Source organism: Apteryx rowi, unplaced genomic scaffold (assembly GCF_003343035.1).
Source record: "Apteryx rowi isolate R43461 unplaced genomic scaffold, aptRow1 scaffold_878, whole genome shotgun sequence".
NCBI lineage: Eukaryota > Metazoa > Chordata > Aves > Apterygiformes > Apterygidae > Apteryx > Apteryx rowi.
The window spans coordinates 46,238-69,778 of NW_020451180.1; the positions used below are offsets into that span (position 1 = coordinate 46,238).

Here is a 23,541-nt window from a genome sequence, read left to right on the forward strand (position 1 = left end):
AAGAAGTAATCAACTTCATATTCAAGTAGGTTCAGCACAATGAAAAAGCACATCTTGAAAGGGGGTGCAGGGTATTATTTTTACTGAACATTTTCCAATTTCTTAACGCCAAAATTGAGCTAAAATTCCCTGTTCTCTTTGGAAGTGAAAAGAACTGCTGGAACTTTTAGAAGGTTAAAAGAAAAAAACATAATTCCTATGGGACTCTAAAGCCACTACTGTCATCTTCAACACTGCCTGAAGGCCTTCAACAGATGGTTTACACACTCACATATATATATAGAGAGAGAGAGAGAGAGAGAGAGAGAGGAGATACCAGAGAGGTATTTCCCAAATACTGAAACATTTTGAGGCCAAGATAAGATTTCAGATGTATCTGTTGGCTTTCAGAAAGATACACAGTTGCTGCCAAAAGGAGCTTTACTGTAAAAATACATCAATACAATTGGCATTGCTCTCCAAGAACACACATCAAGTACGGCAATCATTAAGATTCATTAAGAAAATTTTTAATAAAATGAGCCAACAGCTCAGAAAAGCTGTTCATACAGAATATCATTTTATAAAAGTCATGATTCACTAAACTTAACAAATAGTTCTTAGCATGAGTACTGTAGTTAAAATAGAATTGCTATTCAATCGAAAAGCTCCCCAAATGCCACTTTTTTCTTGACATATTATGTATACTAGCTAGAATACCTACAGTAAGTCTCAAATGTTGTTATTTGTCTATGTTTTTGTTAGTTCTCTGATGCAAACGATTTTCTAGTAGAATTTTAGTATACAGTCCCAAAGACAAGACTTCATGGTACACAATCTCAAGCACAGAATTTTGTTAGTTTAAACCTGCCTATTACCTGTGTAACATCTAGAGGAGACTCTAAGATCTCAGTTATCAGAATTACTTGAGATCCTCTAAGAGCATATATATATACACACAGGCATGGTAAAATACTTAGAAATTTTTAAACAGATGGAGGAAAAGCAGTGCAAGAACCAGTAAAAAAGCAGTTCCTGCAGTTTTAGATACAAGCTTGTTCACACTCAGCTTAAACCAACACGAAAAAAATCTCTGCTTAAATCACAAATGAAATGGTGTACTGCATCTGTGTTTAAAAAAACTTAAAAAGCATACCTTAATTTAAAATAATGGTACTGTGTATAAGCCTCCAGTCTTATTAAAACCCATTACACCTTTATCTGTATATTGCAGTACTATAAACTATCTACACTCTATGTTCAGCTTGTTGCGTTTTTTTTTTCTTCATAAATTGAAGACCACAGCAGCAGGTGTATTAAAGTAACTTTCATTTTGATTAAAATTCATCATTACTGGAATTCCACCTAAATAACAGAACTACACTAAGGAATGAATCTTCCCTGTTAATAATGAACTTATTACTGTTAGTCCACATGGTGGAGATTCATGCTAGCACAGCTTTCAATGCCTGAGGTGGCATAGCTCCACCCATAAGACAACTCACCTATATCGTCTCACCCTCTCTGTGCTAATCACCCAAAGGCTGAAGTCTTCAATAAATGTTGTAACAGAAAAATCACAAATAAGACACAAAATCATCAATCAAAACAGTAACAGGGCAAGACTAGAAGAAGAGAAATACCAAAGTTTCAAAATAAAGATCTTTATTTCAAAATAGTGTTTGAGAATAGCACTTCTAGTTAATATAAAATACAAATAGCAAGTTACCATTTTTTAATGGGCCAGTTTGCAGAACTATATACTGAAACACTGTACAAGTTCACAAGAACTTTTATAAAATAGACAAGTTCTCATTTTTAATTTTATTTAAACTAGATTTTCACATTTGTCTCTTTCTAATTCTGCTTGTTTTAATTACACAAGGTGCTTATAAGATTGGCTATAGAGTGAACATTACAAAACAGAATTTATGAATATAAATATAGAAAGGAACTCCTTAAACTATATACTAATAGGCTCTGCTACAAAGATACATTTTACAAAAGTGCTAATATTTCTATGACAAATAGTAGCAGATTATATTTAAATGTCAAACAAATCACACAACACTTTATTTTAATAAAGTCTGTAATAATTTGATACTCCTAATCACTATAAGGGTTAATAAACACAATATTTTCACTTCCTAGCATCTCACAAATGAAGTGGGAAAAGAAATAATATACCTGTGTGTGTGTGTGAGTGTGAGTGTGTGCAAGTGAGAGAGAGAGAGAGAGATTGAGAGTCTGTGTACATATGTATATATGCAGAAACAGAGCTCTTATTTAGTTTAACAGTACTGCAAAGAAATGTTTAATAGTAAATACATTTCCCTGGTTTTCATAATTTCAATTAAAAAAAAATCTGGATTCCTGTAAGTAGACACAATGGTTTGTGTATACTAAACTGTATTGACAAACTTTTACAAAGAAAAAGGACTGCCTAGATTGACATCTTCTTTTTTTATACTATATTGTCCTGTGCTAAAAGTAATCTTCACTAACATCCACTATTCACTAAAAGCTTGAAATACAAATGTGCAGTTTTCCAAACACAAAACTGGAACTGCTGAGGCACAGATGTCCTAGAAGGAGGGGAGACAGGAAGTCCTTTTCCTCGGCCTCCAAAAGGACGGTTGGAACAAGACACAGCTGTAAGTCACCTCTGTGGCGAGAGGGACACCAGGAAAGAGAGCTAACAGGACTACCTAGCCCTGGAGAGCCACCACTGTGGCATCCATAGACCTACACTGGGCAAAGCACTGTCTACACTTTCTCCAAGGTGCATCAAGTCCCAGTGCTCACTCTGATGGCCCCAATTTCCCCAGAGGCATTATGCCTTACAAAGGCAAAATGCCTCCAGGCACTGCCACTCAACCAATGCACCCTTCCCCCTTCCCAGTGTGGTTCAGACTTTTAGGAGTCCTAATTGAGCCCCATGGGCCTGATTCTGAGCTCAGTGAATTTATCAGTTTAACTATATCATTCCTTATTAGTGTGCCTATTACCATAATATCTTTGTGCTCTCTATCTCAAGCTTAACCAATGGCAAATCCTGCCATTAATGGAAATGCACTTAGTTTATGTAACTGAGAGATCGGAATCTGGCCCAGTAAGTAGGAAAACAACAACAACAACAACAACAACAACATGATAAGAATCACGTCTTGTAGTAACCATCAAAAAATAGATAAGACTCCCTCTGAGTAAATCTGCATTGCATTAGAGTATACCACAATATTGCAGATGATAACGCAAAATGTACCACCTCCCAGCTCCCTAGCATAGCTGAGGATACAGCTATTTTACCTTCAGTGGTAACTTGCAGTAGTTAGCACTACTAGTCAGTGTTCATAGGAAGAAGCTTTTGGTTAATAACAGACATTATGTTGACTTAGCTTCACATTCCTGTGATCTTTAGTTTGTCACATTTATATAAACTGAATTCACTACAGTGGAAAGAAACACTTATGGTCAATTCACTTAACAGGGATATAGTATTAGCTATCAATGACTCTTGTAACAAGGCCTGCATTTACTAGATCCAACAATCTATAAATGGGAAATCTGGAGTGTAGATAGCAAAGTTTAAGTATGTGAGATTAAGACATACAGGTGGTTTACACAGAAAAGTTAATGAGCTACAGAGATGGAGGGGAGAAACTAGCAAATGGTAAAGAAAATGGGTGCCATTTTTCCCTAAGTCTGGGAACGCCATAAACCTCTGTGTGTTGGATCAGATTCATCTCCCAATTACAATGACAAAAAAGATATTTTCTGAGAAAATCTGTAATGGTATCATAGGGAAAAATATGCCCACTGAATCCTAAATATATATTTTAAACATATTACCATATTCCTTCTAATTTAAAAGGATATCAAACATTTTAAAATAACCTTTCAAAGTAGTTATTTAAAAATAACACTTAAAGGAAGTGTTTGAGAATAAACATTTTTACATTTACTTTTTGTATTTGATGACAGAATTCCTTGATTAGTCAACTTAATTTGGTTGTTACATCCTGTTTAATTTCTGCCATCCTCTATGGATATTTTTTACACAGTGAAGAACAAAATATTAAGTTAGGTGATACAGGCTGTAAAGTCACAAAAATTGACAGGGCCACTAATACACAGCTTTAGCATCTTGAGTTAATTTTTAATAATTTCCCTTTTATAGCCAAATTTTGAAGGGTTTGTTAGTCCAAATGCATGGATATATTTTATGTCCACCCAGATTTCCAAAGTATCTTTCTAAAAACAAACATTTCAAGTAATACTGAAGCAAAATGTAAGTAAGTTCTCTATTCTGTCTTGTCTCAATGAAATCTTGGTACTGTAATAGGTGGCAAAACTCAGAGTGACTTTAATTATCCAGATCTTCACCTATTATCAGTATTAACTACGGAAAATACCAGGAATCCCTCTCAAACCTATGGGAAATATGAAACAAAAGAAATATTTCTGCTGTGACCTCTGTAGCAAAACAAACTGTAGATTCCTGTTGCAGACTTTTCAATTAAGTTTAAAACTAAAGAACAAGATTACTTTCAACCCACAGAGATTGAAATAAAGACATTTTGCTTTTAAGAACTCCTCTAAGGGTATGTTATGTATGGAGGCATTTGAGCGTTTAAGCATTAAAGTAGGCAAAGGCAAATACTTAAGGCTTCGCCCTGCAGTCTTTTCTCTGACCAAAACCTGTCACTAAATTCAAATGGCAATTTTGCCCTCATACAACCTGCAGTATCATCAGGCCTATAATTCAGTTCCAGTAAACTCTCCCATTTGCAAAGCCAAAAGGAAGCTGGAATGTAGCTTGAGTTTCACATACAAAACTATACAATTTATGTTAGAATACAAGTTTCAGGGATTGCTTTTAAAAAAAAAAAATTTATATATAGGAACTAACAGTGCAATACCAGTTGGTTGTGTGAGAATGTTACCTTGTCTTTCTTCAAAAGCATTTAAAGAAAAGCTCTCCAGTTTTTAACAGAATAAAATAAAAAGGGATAAATATTTCATGATGGGAAGCAAATCCCACAGCATTCCATGCAGATCTCCAAACAATCTGAAGATTCACAACATGCGTCCATTATGCCACAGTCCATATCACATGGGCAGTTACAGTCATCCCCCATCTCATCCCCGCAGCAACAACAGCAGGCCTCCGATGTGCAGATGCCACAGGATGCTTGTCCCAGAACAATATTACAGAGGGTGAGAAATTCACAGAACAAGCAAGCCAGGATACAGTGAACACAGCAATCTTCATACATACCAGGTCAGTAGAATGTCACATGTTAACAAAGAAAAAAAGAAAAAAAATTATTATGTCGTTCTAAATACAAATGTATCACAATGTCAAATAAGTAGTATATGAAAGACAATGATTCCAAGTAGACATTACGTGACTCCATAAAGACCATGTTTCTCATCTTCAAGCTCGCTAATGGAACAAAATTCAGCCTAACTTGTCTCCAGTTCAGTATCAGCTTCAGTGCAAGTTTCCTTTCATCACTCTTGACTTCATGCAACCCCCAAATACTAAATGTCCACTTAGATCCCCTTCTCCAGTCTATAATTTATTAAGTAAAATATCAACATTATTATCTTCAGTTGTAACCCCCTCAGGCAGACCCATAAGAGAAACAAAGTTCTAGCTTATGAATAAAACTATCTAAAACAATCTCCAGCCTCTCCCAGTGCATCTTGCCTTTTCAAAATTGTTTTGCTGGCTTGATAATTATGAAGAAAAACAAGGGAGTTACCACAACACAACATTTTTGCTTTCTTTACAGTATTATGCACACCTTAAAAACAGTATAACAGTATATGTATTTCTGTTCTTTCAACAATATATGAAATATTCGATTGAAATACATATTTTTCTTTTGCTTTTCCACACAAATATCTTGGTAATCCTTTTTATGTATTAACATCAAGCTTCAGCAGAGTTTATACCTACACCTGATTCCATCTGTCATAAGTACTACTAAACTATATTAAGGAATTGAGGAGGTATCCTACAAATTGTCAACAAAAAACATGGCACCCAAACAATAAATATATCGAATAACTTCAAACAATTAATATGTCCACAAGACATGTTAGGAAAAGAAACACCAGAACTAAACATGGGCCAGTGAAAAGAAAATTGCAGGAGTGAGGGTTATACTCAACTGTTTTTAGTGTCCACATATAGTAAGCACATAATACATATAAAGCATATTTAATTTGTGAGAACATATACTCTGTTCACTACTTGAACAGTCCAGAAATAAAATGAAAACTTAAAAAAGCACAAAATCTTCAGGTTAGAGAATATAGTTCTTTCTTAGCCTCAGTTTTCATTCTTGTTTTTACTGCTTGCAAGACTTGAATTCCTTTAGCCACAAATTGTCAAAGATTGAGAAAATCATCTCAGGTGAACATGCCTCAGAATGGGGTTCTGGGATGAGACTTTGCCTCATCACATCCTCTCCCTGTCCCTACACTCTGTCTTAGCTACCTGTTATGAGAAGCCACTATGAGGCAGAATATTGAGCTATATGGATGTTTCATCTGACCAAGTATCAATGTTATGTTCCTACAATTCACAGGCTGGAGACTGTTACTGGAGGGGAAAGCCTGCAATTAGCTGCAGTAGTAATGCAATTACCAAGCTTTCTAAATGTTTTTATTATACTAAAACTGATGGAATAAGCTTGGCAGATATCTTGGTTGACGCAAAGTACATCTAGCACTGTAGAAATTCTGACTGCATGGTATGGTAGCATTAGTGCTGACTTGACACTAGCAAGCATGGATACTCACAGCAATGCCGTGACAGAAGCACACAGTTCAACAGTGTTTGCAAAATCTGTCCCAGGAAGCAAAGTAACTACTTGAGCTCTTAGCCCACACTAAGCTCCATCATGCTGCAGATTGATTTCTCCTAGTTACCATGCTAGTTAGAGTCATACATAGGTCGGGAATACCTGTACTGCAGTGTAGTCACAGTCATCATATACATAATGAAAACATATGCCTGAAAGAAAAAAAAAAAATGGAAACAACAGGAAAACCAAGAAGAAATAACCCTCAAACTCCATATCACTGGGCAAGAAGCAAAACTGTGAGAGGAAAACACAGATAAGATTGAGCTGTTTTTAAAGAAAGTAGTTGCCTGTGTTAAAAGGCAGCTTCTTCTGAACAAGAACTGCAGCTATATAAATGACCTTCATCGAAAGCCCAGAAGATATGTGAAATAAAGCTAGGGAGTATCAGTTCACTGAAGAGGACCAAAGCCAGACTGATAGCAATTAATTAGTTGGTTGTCATGGAGATGGTGTTAAATTTGTTCAGGTACAATCTCCTTTCAGATTTTCTTTTAATATGAAGGAAAAAGATAAAGAAGCTAAGAGTTGTATCTAAGAAGCCTTCATATTTCAGAAACTGAGTTTTTTTCTATTTTGCATCTTTAAAAGAAGTTGCTGAAAGATGCTAAAAAAACATAAATAAATAAAATAAAAATAAATTAAAAAATAAAAAATAAAAATAAAATAAAAAATGTAAACAAAATTTGTTCTATGAATGTCTTCTTAAACAAAACATCATAAAAAAACTTTATGATGATCAGTAATGAAAATAACAAAATCTTGCCTGCCTCATGCAGGGTTATGTAAAATTACAGGGGAGCGAAATAAACACTCACAGAAACTATAAAATACATATATATATTGATGGGCAAGGGACACAATTTACAGGTTAAACAAGAGACTGCACTCAGAAAGTACTTTCTGGTCACACAAAAAACTTTTCCCCCAAATCTACAAACCTTTATACTAAATTGATACTTGGAGGTTCTTTCTTTCCATCTCTTTTTCACTGACTGAAATACTGAAAGGATTTATTTACCTACTGTTTATTCTGATTTGCTTCCATCTGGATTGCAAAAACTCATTTTCCACTCAGAAAAATCTTTACATAACATTTTTTCCCCATGAATTTTACTTAAAATACATAAACACTTTACATAAAGTTGAGATGCCCTTTACTGCTCTCTTCATTCTTTCAATGACTCATTCATACAATGAACTCAAACTCTGATCCGTAATTCAAGGACATACCTGAAATAATCATGCTTTTATTTTTTTCATGTTAATGGCTTTTAATAGTTAGCCAGGCAGAAATTATTCAATGCATAGAAAGCATGCTTTTACCTAACCCTACCTAATCTGCTGAATTCAGAATTGTGACTCTGAAGATTTGGAATACATACTGGACAAAATAAATGGGTAGAAGAATAATTTCTTCCATGTATTACTCCTACTTCTTAACTTCTTATCTACAGATGCAATTATAAGGAAAAGTAAAAGATACAGCAACAGTTGTTTCTGTAAAGGCAGTAAGAAACCTTAAGGTCTTACAGCAAATCAACATGCTAAAGAAAACTCACATATCCTTCTCCGGTGAGAAGGATACCCATACTCATACTCTAAAAAAAGTACTTCCTTTGGTTGCTGTTTTAGGGTGCCATGTTCAGTGAAATCCAGCCATGGAGAAGTTACTACATAAAACTGACTCCAAACAAGATAATGTCAGGTTTTTCAGTACCATGTTGGAGACTGCTAAAATACATTCTACTTTCTAATAATACTTCACTGGTTCCAAGACCAAAGAGACTATTTTAAATTACTGATTATTTTATTTTTCAAAACAATTCTAACATGTTAAAAATAAGGACTATACTTAAAAAATTGCCAACATAGTTTTCATTGTAGTTAACTTCTGCTCTTTGACCTTACCACATTAAAATCCTAATTGACTTTGCAGGTGAGTGAGTAGTAGAACACACTAATCCAACTGGACCTAAACTTAATTTATATATTTGGGATAGATATGGAAAAAAAAGTAAATTCAGTGATCTTAATTTCTGAGACCATTTTTTCGAAACTGAAAACATTCTAGTCTTTTTTGCTGGTGAAATAATATACAGTATCAGTTACAACTTAGTACCTGTATTTACATTAAACAGAGGCTAGCTTAAAAGTATCTATTTCTTTACTTCTACCTTTTTTGGTCTGAATTAAAGGTTTCCTAAATACACTAAGGCATCTGAAGAGAGACTACAGCAATAGTTCTTCATTTCCTATTAGATATACTAATGCAATTAAGGACTGGGGGTGTCCTTTTACCAAGAACAAAACTCTGTCTGCCTTGACATTCATGATGCATAACCGTGGATAAATAGTTATCTTCCAAGTTTTTTGAGGTTTAAATTTTCACTTGAGTATGTTCACATAAAGAGAAGAAATCATCCCATGTCTCATTACAGAAGCCCACCGTTAAAGAAGAAAAGCCTTCATCTTCGCAGTTCCTTTCCTCAGGACTTCCACACTACACCATACAGTCTCAAATTTCCATTGCTTTTCAATACTTTCAACACAAAAATGAAAATGTGGTCAGTTACACTTTACAGAGGAGCATTTTGTATACATAAAACAAAAGAGTGTGTCTGGGCTAGTTCTTTAATCAACTGCATTTGTGATTTCAACTTATAGGTGGGGAAAAAAGAGATAAGCTTTCAGACATGCAAGCTCATCTTCAATTATCCTTTTGTTTTGCCTGGGATGAAAGTTAGACTTGCCACCCTGAAGTTAAAAGGGTCATTCCATTTAGCATTTTTAAATACCAGTATAAGTAAAGCTGTTTCCTTAGTCCTTTGGAACTTGCCCAAAAGTTAAAGATATGTTAGGGAATTTTCTGAAAACTGTTAGACAATGCCAAGGCAAACAGCAACCCAACAAATGCATCCAAGTTTTGTTGCTTAGATCATATGCGCACATTCAGCTACTTTGTGCTGATTTAACCAAAGAGTGTAAAAGGCACATATAACATCTACTTTAACTGGGTTGTAAATGATACCTCAGACAACCCAAGAAATAGCTTAAAAGCCCTTAAAACTGTTTATCCACTGTTATTCAAAGCCCAAAGGGTCTCACAATATATCTACTTTCAGTTATAATAGCAATGCTCGTTAAAGGAAAAGAATATAACAACCAAACAACATGAATTTAATTTTTATACATGAAAATGTCTTGAAACATCTGCACTTGCTCAGAATTTTTTATTTCTAATACCTTTGCACACAGGCATTACTGTCATGTCTAATTGCTTTTAAATCCAGAAATATATATTTCTTTTAGTTCAACTTCCCTTTTATCACCTCCCCTTCATTTTTTGTAAGAACGTGCAGCTCTACTTACGAAACAGATTTTAAGAGAACTATCATCTGACCATCTAAACTGCACAAGATCAGCAAAAGTTAAACTGCAAAATGTACAGAAAACACACATGCAGGCTGATCTGTGCTGCTTTTGTAATATTTGACACTAACCTGTCGCAAACTGACCCAATAAGCTTTCATGCCAGGCAGGCAGGTCACATATGATAAAAGGTTTCCATGTCTATAATGGTAAATAAGCTCACTTACAGAACGCTGACCTTGGTCAGCTTTTTACTAACTATATTCACAGAGTTCAGACAACTCCAAACAAATCTCCAGGTACTCTGCTGTCTCATAGCAAGAATCAAAAAGGGCAAAACTGCAATCAAAGTGGCAGTCGAGGTCCGCAGCAGGGGTTTACTCCCGGCCCACGCGGAGCGATGAACAGAAGTCTTGGCAGGCGCCGCAGGCCCCCTGCAGACAGCAGGAGCCGGCCTGGAGACGCCGCTGACCACAAACAGGGCACGAGCTGAAGAGATGCCAGCTGAGCAGAAGTTTCTAAAAAGTATACGTTAAATAGAGGCGTGGTGTAAACCCACAGAGCTGCAGCATGCAGGCAGTCACTGCACAGTTTCCTGTGATAAGTAATTGGTGCGCAGCCTCTCTGCTACTCGTCCCCCTTAAAAAGTCACTATGCCCAGCAGAATTCGGGAGTAGAAATGCGAAATCCAGAAGGAACAAACTGGCATGTCACATGTACTGTAGTTATCCCTAAATAACAGAGCTACATAAAGATGGGGGAAAATAAGATTATAAATCATAAGATACATGATATTTAAACATTTTAAAATTCAAAAGAATCATTTCTCTTGATCAAGAAAATTAAAAGGGTGTCTGAACTGGTAAATTACATTGTAAAATGAAAGGAAACTTTCATTAGCTCCTGTATTCTAAACTCTTAATACAGATATAACCTGAGGAGAAAATGATCCTGTTTAAAACATACAGAAATACTAAGAAAAATGCCAATTTAAAATACCTAAGGCTTCCATTGAATCTGTAGCTTTCATTCCCACTGCTCATCACTGCATATCCTATGCAAAATCATATACCCCAAATCTAAAATAAAAGTTGACTGAAAACTACCTATTTTTCAGTATATATAAAGTAATGTAAACCCAAGTAAGACTCTTTGGTACTTCAAGTGGAGGTCAGTTATACTGTTAAGAAAAATACTCTCTACTTTTCATATATATGTGCACACATTGCTTCTTAAGACCCTGGTTCAACACAAAGGTTATTTGAGGGATTTGTTTTCTCTTCAGTTAAGACATCAATATCACTTCGGATACTCTAATAGATTAATGTAGTCAGCAGCATGAGCCAAGCTGCCCACCACTTCTATGCTTGGATTCAACATCTAGAACAAGATGATGAAGTTCTTTGTATCAAAAAAAAAAAAAGAAAAAAGAAACAAGAAACAAAAAAGGCTGCCTCAAGTGAACCTTGATATATCTAATTTTAAACATCTGATTTAAAAAAATATATATGTTGGGTGAAACTTCTGCACTGCATCTCTAAGGGCAGTAGCACAGGCTACAATTCAGAAGGTCAAAATGATGCTTCAGGCCTTGCTCCTGTAAAGCCACCAGCAGTGACTTAAATCTGGCGACGGGCCTCCCTTGCCTCTGTCGTTCAACCACGTACTGCAGGCTTTCTTCATCTGCCTCACTCCTCCATCTAGCTTGGTTACACTTCCTGCAACCTATCTTGAAAAAATATCCTTGGAAAGACATCTTATAGTGCCTATACTAGGAAGTTCCCCCACACACACTATATTCAAGTTTTTCACAGCTTGTCATACCTTCTAGCAGTCATTCAATCCAGTTTAGAGAGCCTGGGGAGGAATGAAGTAAAGGTCTCACCATACATAAAGGAGTCAGGCTCATGATCCACAATCCATAGTGTAACAAGCTACCGTTACCAGATGAATACAGTAGTTGTGTACATGAATGCTCTCAGCAGCCTTTTGCATATGTGAAGTACTGCCCTAACCTCAAATTACCACACAAGTTAACTGAGGGGTGGTAACCACCCAGGCAAATACAGTAACTTGTAAGGTCACAGCAACTTGACCACAAGTGCAAGCTCCATTTCAATACTGAATTAAAGCCTGTATTCCCTCTCTCCACCATTACTTTTTGTAAATTATCACTATGATTAAAAAATGCACATCATGAAGCTTCATAAGGAAAACACCAAGTTGAATGTATAAAGGCAAAAATCTCAAGCTTAGTTTTTCATTATCAGAGATAGCTAAAACCTCTGTCACTGCACCAATTATTTTTACCTTACAGGAACAATTCTTTAAATTTCCCTAATAACAGTGTGGAAATAAGAGGAAAATACTGTTAGGTTGTTTTTTGTAGGAAAACTTTTTGTTCGTTTTTTACAAAATAATTAGGGTCTACTTCATTTTGTCTCCCTTTCCAGTAATTTAGCTCCTATTCCATCCCTTCTGCTGCCCAGCTTCTCCTTCCTCTTCCTCCGCCAACCCTGTATATGTCATTATTACTTACATACTACCATTCTGATACATATATATGTATGTATTCAAATAGCTGTTTCTCCTCATTTTCTAAAATCTAGATTTACTGTCCAGGTCTGTCATTGCTCTCTCCTTTAGACTTCCTTCCTTCTTTTGGTTGCTTTGGACATGTACCACTTACTCCTCTTCCTTGTCTATAAGTAAAAAAAAAAAAAAAAAAAAAAAAACTTTTGAAAGCAGCTAGACTGCCATCTTTTTACTCATTTATGATTGCTTTTTCAGGTTTCCAAGGTGTTTCTGTATTACACATAATAGGTGCAAGAGAGTGACGATTCAGACCACTATGCCAGCGTTCTACAGACCACAGTTTTGGAGGAACTGTGACACCTCTGACATGAATCATATTAAATCTTATTAATATTTTTTGAATAAAAAAATCTGCACTGACAGTGTTAAAAACTCATTTTTAAAGAACCACAGTGTTACTATTTCATAATTCCTTTGGTTTTGCGATATAAGATATAGAGTAGAGTAAGTTTTCTTCAGGGACAATATAGATTAATAATAGATGGAGAGGAAGAACTTAACTAGTGAGTGGACTTACACCCTCCTAAGCCTCACTGGATGTGAAAGGGTTTCTAAACAGTGTATTTCTGGAATTCTGACATGACTCCATAGCATACATGATCATTTAAGAAGGCAGATTTTAGAAGTTCTCTACTATTGCTACTACCAAAATGTTTGATGCATTTTAAGCACTTTCAGCACAATCCCAATTCCTAAAGTGCACAAGGTACGATCTACAGTACAAATGGAATTTGGAGCTGGAACAATAAGTAAATAACTTGTGAACTTCTTTGTTTTTTTGTTTTTGGGGGTTTTTTTTGATAGTTGCATTAGGGCTGTCTAGTACTTTGAAGAACAATAGCAGTAGTTCTGACCTTCTTCATGAAAAAGTGTGATCTCCTAGGTAAAATAACATTGGACTTCAGCTTTCCAGTATATACAATGAAGTCTGCAGTACATGAAGCAGCATGCAGCATTTGCTAACTTTTTAAATAAATGCCCAAATACTCTTATGCACAGCTTGGATCTCTCTTGACTCTACCCTGTTTCAAAACACTACCAGGTTTTCCGTTCTGTCAATAGATATTACTTTCTAGGCCAAAATAACTACCAGACATGACCAGATTGACTTACTCAGCATTACAAATAGGTGTGATGCTGCAAAAATACTCACACTTTCTTTTAAGAAGAAACAAGAAAAATGAAGCTTTTGGGAAGGAGGAAGAACCCGGGGAAAATACTTTCTCTTTCCTATGGTCTAAACTCAACTTGATAACCAGATATCTCACTTTACTGCTGTAAAAGCATATCATCTTCGGTGTAGTGTCATAATAATAAGATATCTATCTTCTGAAAACTACTGCACACGCAATTTATCTTTGCATTCCTCCCAGTCTGTGCTTCATTTGGATTATCATTCTAAAGCTCACGTGTATATTTTACTTTACTACAGAAACCTTCTGGGCTTCTTACTCACTTTTATTTCCTTCTAAGTTTCTCCTGATCACCAATCCTATTTTGATATTCTTGACTCTATCCTTGCAACTATTTCCACTTTTTTCCCTGGCTGTCTGTTCTCAAGTCATGTTTGTTCTCAGATATTCTCATTTCTGCATCTTACACACCCACTCTGATGTCCTTTTCATTCATGTGGGACACCCTTCTTCGCAGGCTAAATATCTATACTATTCTGAAATACAGACTTTTAAGTTCTGGAAAGAAGCACTTCTGAGAACACACTCAATGTCTTTTTTCTGGCCACTTTGCTTCACTTTTTCACACAAAAAAACAAAAAAAAAAACCCACAGTTCTTCTTCTGACCAGCAATACAGCAGCAGCACTCAAGGTTGAAGACAGGGCAGAAAATCAAGCCCAGAAGTTCTTCAGCAGTAACCAATGGCTTGTGAGGTTAACATGACACAAGTTAAAGCAAAGGCAAGCAGATAAACAGTATTTATAAATAATTATATAAGAGTCCCCTTCATCTTTCTGTAAACCTTTTCAACAGTTTCTACAAAAATGTTATTTGATCCAAAGTAAGAGAGAACTGTTCACAAAAATACCTCTGTGCCCAGAAAGATATGAACCATGATATAAAAATGCTGTAGAGGTTTAGTTCAAAATAATTTGTGTATAATATTTTGGATGGATGTCTATACAATCCTCAGTTGCAGAACTTACTAGTGTCATCTTCTGGTTTTGTATAGTTAGATGTATTTGTCAAGGATATTTATTAGTTTAAATGGAATCGAAATCCTTTGAATAAATAACCTGTCTAATTATAATGAGTTTTTTTAAGTATAACCTTCTAGTAGTCATAAGGGGTTAACATTTGCTTAAGTATATAAACAAAATTATTTTTAAATGATGGATAAATTATCTTTCTTTAAATAGCAATCTGTTCTTTGTGTTATTTTATATATGGCAACTGACCATTGCTAGGGTCTCTACTTGTGCATCTTATCAAACAATTCCGTGATAATAGAACAAATCAAGTATATATTGATATTTTGTGCAAGGTAAGAGCTTGATACAAATATTCCTAATAGCCTACAGTTCCCCAATGCAGCCCCACAGAGCGAATTACTGACAAGCTGAAGAAGCTGTCACAAGGTTTGTTCATGAGTACATGCAGATGTACGAACCCAAATACAAAAGTCTGCCAGAGAACTGTAAAGCAAAATAAAATTGCAAAAATAAAACTTTTTTTTAAACAAATATTCCTTTGTAGGCAACCTTTGTACCCTAGATACACTTTAATCACCACAGAATAAAACTTGTGCTTCACTCAGACTGGTAACAGAAAACTTAAAGCAGCAGACATTAGCAGCATGGGCCATGCTATTCAGAACACATATTTAAGTTCCCACATTCAAAAGGAGAATATTAAAAGATTAGTTGTATAAGGTTGAATACTCTTAACCTTAGGTACTAGATGAGTCAAGAGACTACATGCGATAGTAAGGATCACCCTGTATTTCTGTACTTTGCAAGTATGTATATGAGGTAGCTTGAAAACATAATGTAGTTATCTACACTGTAATCAGTTACATCTTAAAAATATCCACACCTGACTGTATATAAAAAAAATGCAATTTGCAGTTTCATGCAACTAACACTCACAATCATGTGTTGGATACTAAAATCTGAGATTAGAATTTACAGCTAAATCTGAAGGTATATTAGTATCTTTTTCTTCAGTTATTCAATTGTTTGATATAATCATTGCCAAGGTCATAAAAAAAACTGACTGAACTTATTCTGATATAATTTTAGAAGAAAAAGGAAGGGTTTACCGTAAAAAATTGAATGAGGCATGAAGAGGACATGCACTGTCTCTTTAGAACTCTAGAATTTCTTTTTCAGAGGCTGAAATTCTTGAATTCAGAGGCCTGCACTTTATATCAGTTATGTAAACCGCTCCAGTTCTCTTGATTAATAGCTTTTCAATACTGCACAAAGGAACTAAGAAAAATATCCGGGTTGAGGGTGAAGTGGATTTCACGTAATAGAAAGAGATAAGGGGATATAGCAAAATACAAATTCTGAATTTGGAAAGAAATTTTAGAGGACTAAAAGCACAACAGAAAAATAACAGTAGGTTGTTGAAGGTATATATGAAAATATCAGCAAGGAGGACCAGAACACGGCACAGTAGGAGTGAAGCTGTTCCTGATATTATTACACAGATTCACTCAATAGGTTTGATTGAAGTAGTTCAAGTCAAGGGAAGTCACGTGACTGACATCTGCGTGCTTGATTCAGGCCTGCTTTATACAGTCCTTCTGATCCTTCTGCTTCCATCTAGACTGAGAATCTTCGCCATTTCCCTGAACAGTATGGTCTCCCCTTTCTCTAAGAACCAATGTCTTTGCCAGCATCCCCAGAACTTTTCAACCAGTCCCATCCACCCATCTTACCTACATGCTGAAAGAAAGCCTGCCTCAAACCAATAAAATATACAGAGCTTCTGCACCCTCGTTGTTATGGGCAGCAGCAAAGCCTTCAAGTATATTAGTGCTAATGGGAAGGCAGTGGATTGAGGACAGGCTCCGGAACTCCGGGACCATTAGAGTAACTGCAAGCAGTGAAAACAAACACAGCTAAAATGTAGGGAAAATTATTTACTTTTTGCTTATTTAAGTTGTGTATAGGGAGTACGAAGCTTTTTCAAGCAAATTATTTACAGCCTAAATATAACTTAAGGCACATTCATCATTAAAGCACAAGTCCAAATTTTATTATTTAGTGGTCATATCATGGCTAGTCAGAGTATCTGCTAACAGAACATTTTCAAAAGCAAACACTATCTTCATGGAAGCTGCCATTAGCGGAATTAAGTAAGGAATTACTATCTTTTGAACCAGTGCTTTAACATTATTTCTAGTATATCCATGATGGTGTTGACAGGAGTTTCTGATAGTTAAGGATACTAACTTAGAGATACTAAAACATTATCAGACTATGGTGGCCAAATGTTTGAAAACAAGAAATCTCCCGCTGCTTCAATTTCCTTCAAATACTTAATATTTTCCTTTGGGAAAGTAACTTGTGTTTATCATAATGATTTCTATTTGCTTCTGGAGCATGAGTCATGCTCTTCAATTATTTTCAGTTGATTGTGTAATTATTAGTGAGAATGGGGTTTGGCTAGTCTTTATTCAGTTTGTGGGTTTTTTTAATAAGAATTTCTGCTTACCTTCAGGTGAAGTACCTGGCTTTTGAGAAAATGCAGAGCTTATTTTACTCTTCTTGCTGCTGTCACTGTTGACAGACAAGGTGGACTGAATTTTTCTGTGCATTTTTTCTGAAACAGGAGCTGAAAGTTTTCTGTTGTCTGCCGATGCATGCTTGACCCCATTGTGAATTCCACTTCCATTGCTCAGACCCACGTGACCATTTCGTATTTTGCCAGTTTCTTCCTCACCCCTTTCCAGTGTTGAAGTATTCGGCTGAGGCAAACGTTGAGGTTGTGCTTAAAATGAAAGCAAAAGAAAGGGTTAATTTAAATTGTAAATTGATAACTGAACACATTAAGGCTAGACTGGGAAGGTAGCGTTCATTGTTCTTATTCAGTTACCAGATAATAGACTGAAAAGTTAACATCTCCCCATCAAAATGAGAAAACAAAAAATACTTCTGGATTAGAAATAATGGTAATTAGATATTCAGAAAGTGCCCCATGTATATGTGAGCCCTGAAATCCTCATTAGGCATGGCGCCAAACAGTTCATAATTCTCTGTGAATTAGACGAAAGCACAAGGCAAGCAACTTGAAGAAAGAAAACTCAGGAATAGGAGAAAAAGAAGTAAAACTGAGATAACCTTGGGACACAAATGAAGAATGGGGGAAACGTGACAGAACAGGAGGAAGAGAAGATGCAGGCTGCAGAAAGGGAAGTGAAACCGCAGGCAGGCCAGCCTGCAGGCTTCGGAAAGTATCCTCACCAGCAACGTGAGGGGGGATGCAGCCCGCAGAGACCAAGCTGTTAGAGAAGAACATTACCGTTGAGGTAGCTAACAACATTTTGACCTTAAACTCATAAGGATCATGGATTTCTGGGAAGAAAAAAAACAGTCAAAGTCTTCAGGAGGAGGTGATCCAATAAACAGCCGGAACATATATTCAAACACCACTCAACTGTTACCTATGGCAACCCACAATCCCCTACCATAATTCTCAATTCAAAAGCACAATTTGAAAAATGACCATAATGGACCAGCCAGGGTTTTTAATGACTACAAACTGAAATGGTCCAAGGAAAAATTGTAAAAACTGTCAAGCTAGGAATTTGCAGTGGTCTGGTTAAGACTCCAAGAGTGCTTGTTATAAATTCATTTTAATGAGATGGCACGAAACTTGATCATTCTTTGTTGTGTTACCATATCATAAAGGAGAGTATTTTTAACAACATGGGAAATATAATTTCTAAAGTCTATATCAAAAGAAAAGAAAAGATGCAGCTTTTTATGCAATGCTTTGCAGAAAAAAGACTGGTTTCCAATTTAGGATTCATGTTTTAAACAAATGCAGTCTTAGATCTAAAACTAATTAAACTATACACATAGTAATATAACAAGATTTCACAGTCAAAAAGTATCAGCCCGATCACTAATCAAAATACTATGGTATCATGCTTGGACTTACAGAGGTCTTCACACAGTCCAATATTCAACTATTTATATATACAATGTCAAGGAAAAAGCCTATATTTTACTGAACTCTGAGCTGAAGAGAGATTAGACAGCATCTGTAGGAAAGGGAAACAGTGCTCAGGACTGCAGCTCATTCTCTTTTCAGATGATTCACATCGGTTTTCAGACGATTTCACAGTATAGCTTCCTATGTAGATCACAACATTATATCCTAGAACCAAGATAACCAAATGCATAGATAATTATAGTTAATTTCCTTTAAAAGAAACAGCTACACTAAACAGGTACAGGTGACCAAACATTTGGGCAAAGACTACCACGACACCCACACCAACACGGACTCTAAAAAGACTCCTCAGTTCCGAATTTGCCTAACAAACCCTCAACACTCCTTTTATCAAAGACACTGATACATACCATCCTCAGATTGCTTCCTCCAACTATCATAATCTTGTCCAGATTAAACTTCAAATAAGTCTTAAACTAAGTCCTGATCACATTCACAGACCAAGAGAGAGATTTTCCATTTAAGATAGCCCCAGATAATTTAAATACTGAAAAAATATAATTCTTCATTCTTCTTGCCACTGGATTTTCTTAGTCACTGCAGTTAGGATTTTAAGATGACACCTAGACTGCCCACATATTTGTCTAGGTCAGAGTAACCCTAATTGTACCTACTTTACAAAAGTGAAAATTTCTTGGTGCATTAAGAAAGGGCTGGGTGAAATATTTGTAATAATGGTCTCAACAATTTTTCAGGAAAGATGAAGATGATTCCATTCCACTACCTGTTCATGAATTTCCAGGCCAACACAGCAGGAGCACAAAACTATCCTGATACTTGATAATCTAACTGTTGCCCATAAAGTTTTGGATGGCAATACTGAAACTGCAGCTCCTTTCAATCTTGCATTAGTGCTTGCCAAACATATTAATAGAAACATAAGCAAAGGTATTTACCTGACTCTGGAACATTTGCAGACTACCATAAAAGCCATGAAACAAGTTTTGGGGGAGTTTATTCCTACCTGAAACAGGAACAGGCACAATAAAAGTATACTACCAGGAATTATTTGCACAGGGCATCTTTCCATGAATGTACAAAAGCAGATTTTGTTCTATCTATTCAAAAGGCATTCTTCCATTTAAAAATGGTCAATGTCAGTCAAAAATATTAATTAAAGTCAAAAATAAAATCATTAGCAACATCAGGAATCAAAAATTTTACTCCCTAAAATTCAGTGTTCATATCCATAACTCCCCCGGCTTTATTTGCTTTATCCAGTATTCTTAAGTTTTTCATGCTCCACATAAGGATGCTTTTCTCACATTGTGCTGCCTAAGACTCCAAAGTGTGGAGCATTCCAGTTCCACCAAAACCCTAGAATTACTTAGGAGGGGTTAACCTTCCTCAATAAATAAAAGTAATACACTATGCTAAAAATTCTGTGTGTCTAGACACACAGTTTCTAGAACTGACAGATATGACCTTTTTCAAGCCAGCTAAATTGGTGGTGGCAGCTTACAATTGTTTGTATATGTTTGGTGCTTTATTACAATACAATAACTTGACAAATTATCCAATCTTCAATCTTCAAAATTATGTTTGTTTCTGTCAAATTGTAGGTGAATGGTTAAATCTTGGGGAATCTAAACAAAGTTATTTGTTTTAACTCTTATAATTATTTTTACTAAGGTTTCTTTTTCTTATTAATCCTGTTCCCAAAGTACTCTTACTTCAGTCTTTTAGCATTAACATACAACTTTTTAGCTGACTGACTTTAGAGTATTCACATGTGATACACAGGTCAAATCAAAATGGAATAAAACCCCAAATGTATTAGTTATCTCAATTTAAATTTATTTTAACTTTATTGATAATTTTGCACTAGGGAGACTTGAATCTTATGGTTAAAACACACTTGAAACCAATTAGGAACCATATGACCGCATTCTAGCATAAAGAACAAAAGCAATTGACAGTTCCAAGATTAAGCCACAACCGCTCAGTTTAAAACAGAAATATTTTTACCTTATTTTTTAAAGGTTGTGTATATCTTAAAAAAAGTGTAATATGGGGAACGACACAATGCTTCTTAAAACACAGTGATACCCAGGGACTCTCACTCTCTCTTTAATGATCCACTTCTCTCATTCAGCTGTCTTTCTTTTTTCAAATCTTTACATATGTGACAGCTCTCAAAAGTAGACCATAGACCATCTGGCATTTTCAGAGGTGTAACTTGTGCAAATTCAGCTCTACTGGGAACACAATGCTATCTTCTGCCTGCGTTATAAAAGATACAATAGAATGCAGAACTTATGAGTTGTTTTGAATTATTCATTTTTTGCCTGTATATTCAAGAAATTTTACAAACTCTGCATTTTGTACTACATAATCACATGCGTTAAAGGTACAAAGAAACTTTTTGACACCTCTTTTCTACAGAAAGATGGCATTTTGTTTGATATGTGAACATTCAGCGCCTGTTATATCATTCTAAACTGGCCGTGTGCTGCTACAAAAGATCCCATTTTACACTCTATGTATGAGCAAAAATTTTATTCTTAATATTCAGTAACTAATGCAATACACATCAAAATTTCAAATGTGAGTTGTATGACCATTCAGCATCTTCAAATTAGGATGGCATTGGACACTTACTATATGTTAAAAAAAAAAAAAAAAAAAAAAAAAAAAAACACCATTCCTCACACAACATAGAAATATTGTCATTTTAAACATCCACAATGAATAGTTTCAAATGTCCTAAGAAATACTGTTCTTTTTAGGTTAATATGTTTTTAATCTTTAGCAAAACCAGTAGATTTAAGTCAATATTTTATACAGTGCTAACACTAGTGGATTTTCAATAAGAATGATAAATATTGGATTAATGATTCAATAGAGTGAATCTTTTTGATAGAAAACTAGCAGATAATGTAGCTAGTAATAACTATACATGAATCTGCTGCCTGTGGAAAAGCAATAAAAAAGGCAATATATTGCTATAGCATATAATCTATTAGTGTATTTCACTGCTTCCTTGTCATTGGTTTCCTTGCAAAGTGGGCCTTAATACAATAACTTCTGCTGTTACTTAACCGACTTTACAAAATAATTTAATTGTGAGGTTACTAGATGGTGAATAAATATTCAAGTACTAAACACTTACTATGATTTTGATGGTTTTGGATGCAGTAACTATGCACATTCTCATTTACACTGTGAAATGTGTAACAGCTAAAATAAACATGCACATATATATGTACACTTATAATACTTTGTTTATACCTCTACAAACTATTCTTATGAGAAAAATCCTGATGCATGCATTTAACAGGAAAATGTATGTAAACAGAGGCAAACTCTTTCAACAAAAACAGGACAGTTTAAGATATCATTAGGGATTTTAGACAAAACATAAAAACAAACACACACAGAGAATACAGACTCCTTGGAGTCAAACTGAATCAAAAGAAAACACCAGGAGGAAGAAAAAAAAAAATGAGATAGCTAATTAGTAGCCTCACATTTCAATCATATTTCAAAAGCTTTTCCAAGGCTGCTAATACAAATGCCCATGGAGTTTACTATGCAGGCCAACACCATCAATGGAAAAAATATTTTGCAGATTATAGCCTCGGTCATCCGAGTATAAGCCCAGAGCATTATTTTTCTTAGTTTATGACAGTATATCAGAACATATCGTAGAAGCAACATTTTTGCAAGTGGGCCAAGGAGGAATAAAAATACACAACTTCAAAATGTAAAAAATTATAATCTCTGGCATTTTCAAATATTGAGAAAATATAAAATACCATTTCAGTTTAAAATACCTTTGACACTTCTCTACCTCCCAAACTGTGTTTAACTAAAATAAGAAGACAAACTCTTTTTAGGAAATAGACAGGTCCTGCTTTGGTTTACTAATGCTGAAAGCCCAGCTCTACATGCTAACTGGAGCTCTGGTAATCATTTTATCTCAGTGGTGGCTGTTCCTACTCATTCTGCATGCATTATACTGAAGAGACCACATGCAAGGTAGGTAAGAATAAGGCCTCTGTCTTTTAGCAGTACTTCTTCATAACACAAACCTAAGCTTGAGGGGAAAAATAAAGCACATGAAGGATAGTTATGGATTGTAGAGTAAAACCAGGAGCTGTCTGCATTCTAGAGTAAAATTAGGGTGATTCCAAATTGCTTCTGGAAAAGACATAATTCCTGAGATTTAAAAGGCAACATTTCAAACTGACTGCAGCAAAAAATCTTACCTTTTCAAAAATATTACAAATTGTATACATCTGTATGCCCTATAAGCATAAAATTTCAGTGAAGCTGGGACAACTCAAATATCTCAACATCTCTCCCTCCCCACTTTTGTAGCTAAAATCCTGACTAGTCTCTACATGAATCTTCACACTACACCAATAGTTTTCTCTGCTTAGCTATTCTGAATATTAACATTCAGATTACAAGATGTACCTCTGAGTCAACCTGTGAAGTGGCTTTTGTCAGCAATTATTTTTGAATATTTTCTAGGACATAAATAGCATATACTGCAGCTTCCATATCACA

General features: G+C 35.3%; 1 protein-coding gene across 16 annotated transcripts in view; it reads right to left on the reverse strand.

Annotated features, from left to right (window-relative positions):
- Positions 1-1,627: 1,627 nt before the first annotated feature.
- Positions 1,628-23,541, reverse strand: part of MDFIC (MyoD family inhibitor domain containing) — a 54,022-nt gene continuing 32,108 nt past the window's right edge. For 4 of the 16 annotated variants that reach the window (XM_026090754.1, XM_026090756.1, XM_026090758.1 and 1 more), the window contains 4 exons: positions 19,027-19,170; positions 18,252-18,362; positions 17,503-17,778; positions 1,628-5,248 (listed from right to left, as the gene is read on the reverse strand). In XM_026090754.1, coding sequence (XP_025946539.1) covers positions 5,001-5,248; positions 17,503-17,778; positions 18,252-18,362; positions 19,027-19,170 — 779 coding nt within the window. In that variant the 3' untranslated portion in view covers positions 1,628-5,000. The other 12 variants (XM_026090771.1, XM_026090768.1, XM_026090769.1 and 9 more) reach the window with 11 other exon arrangements.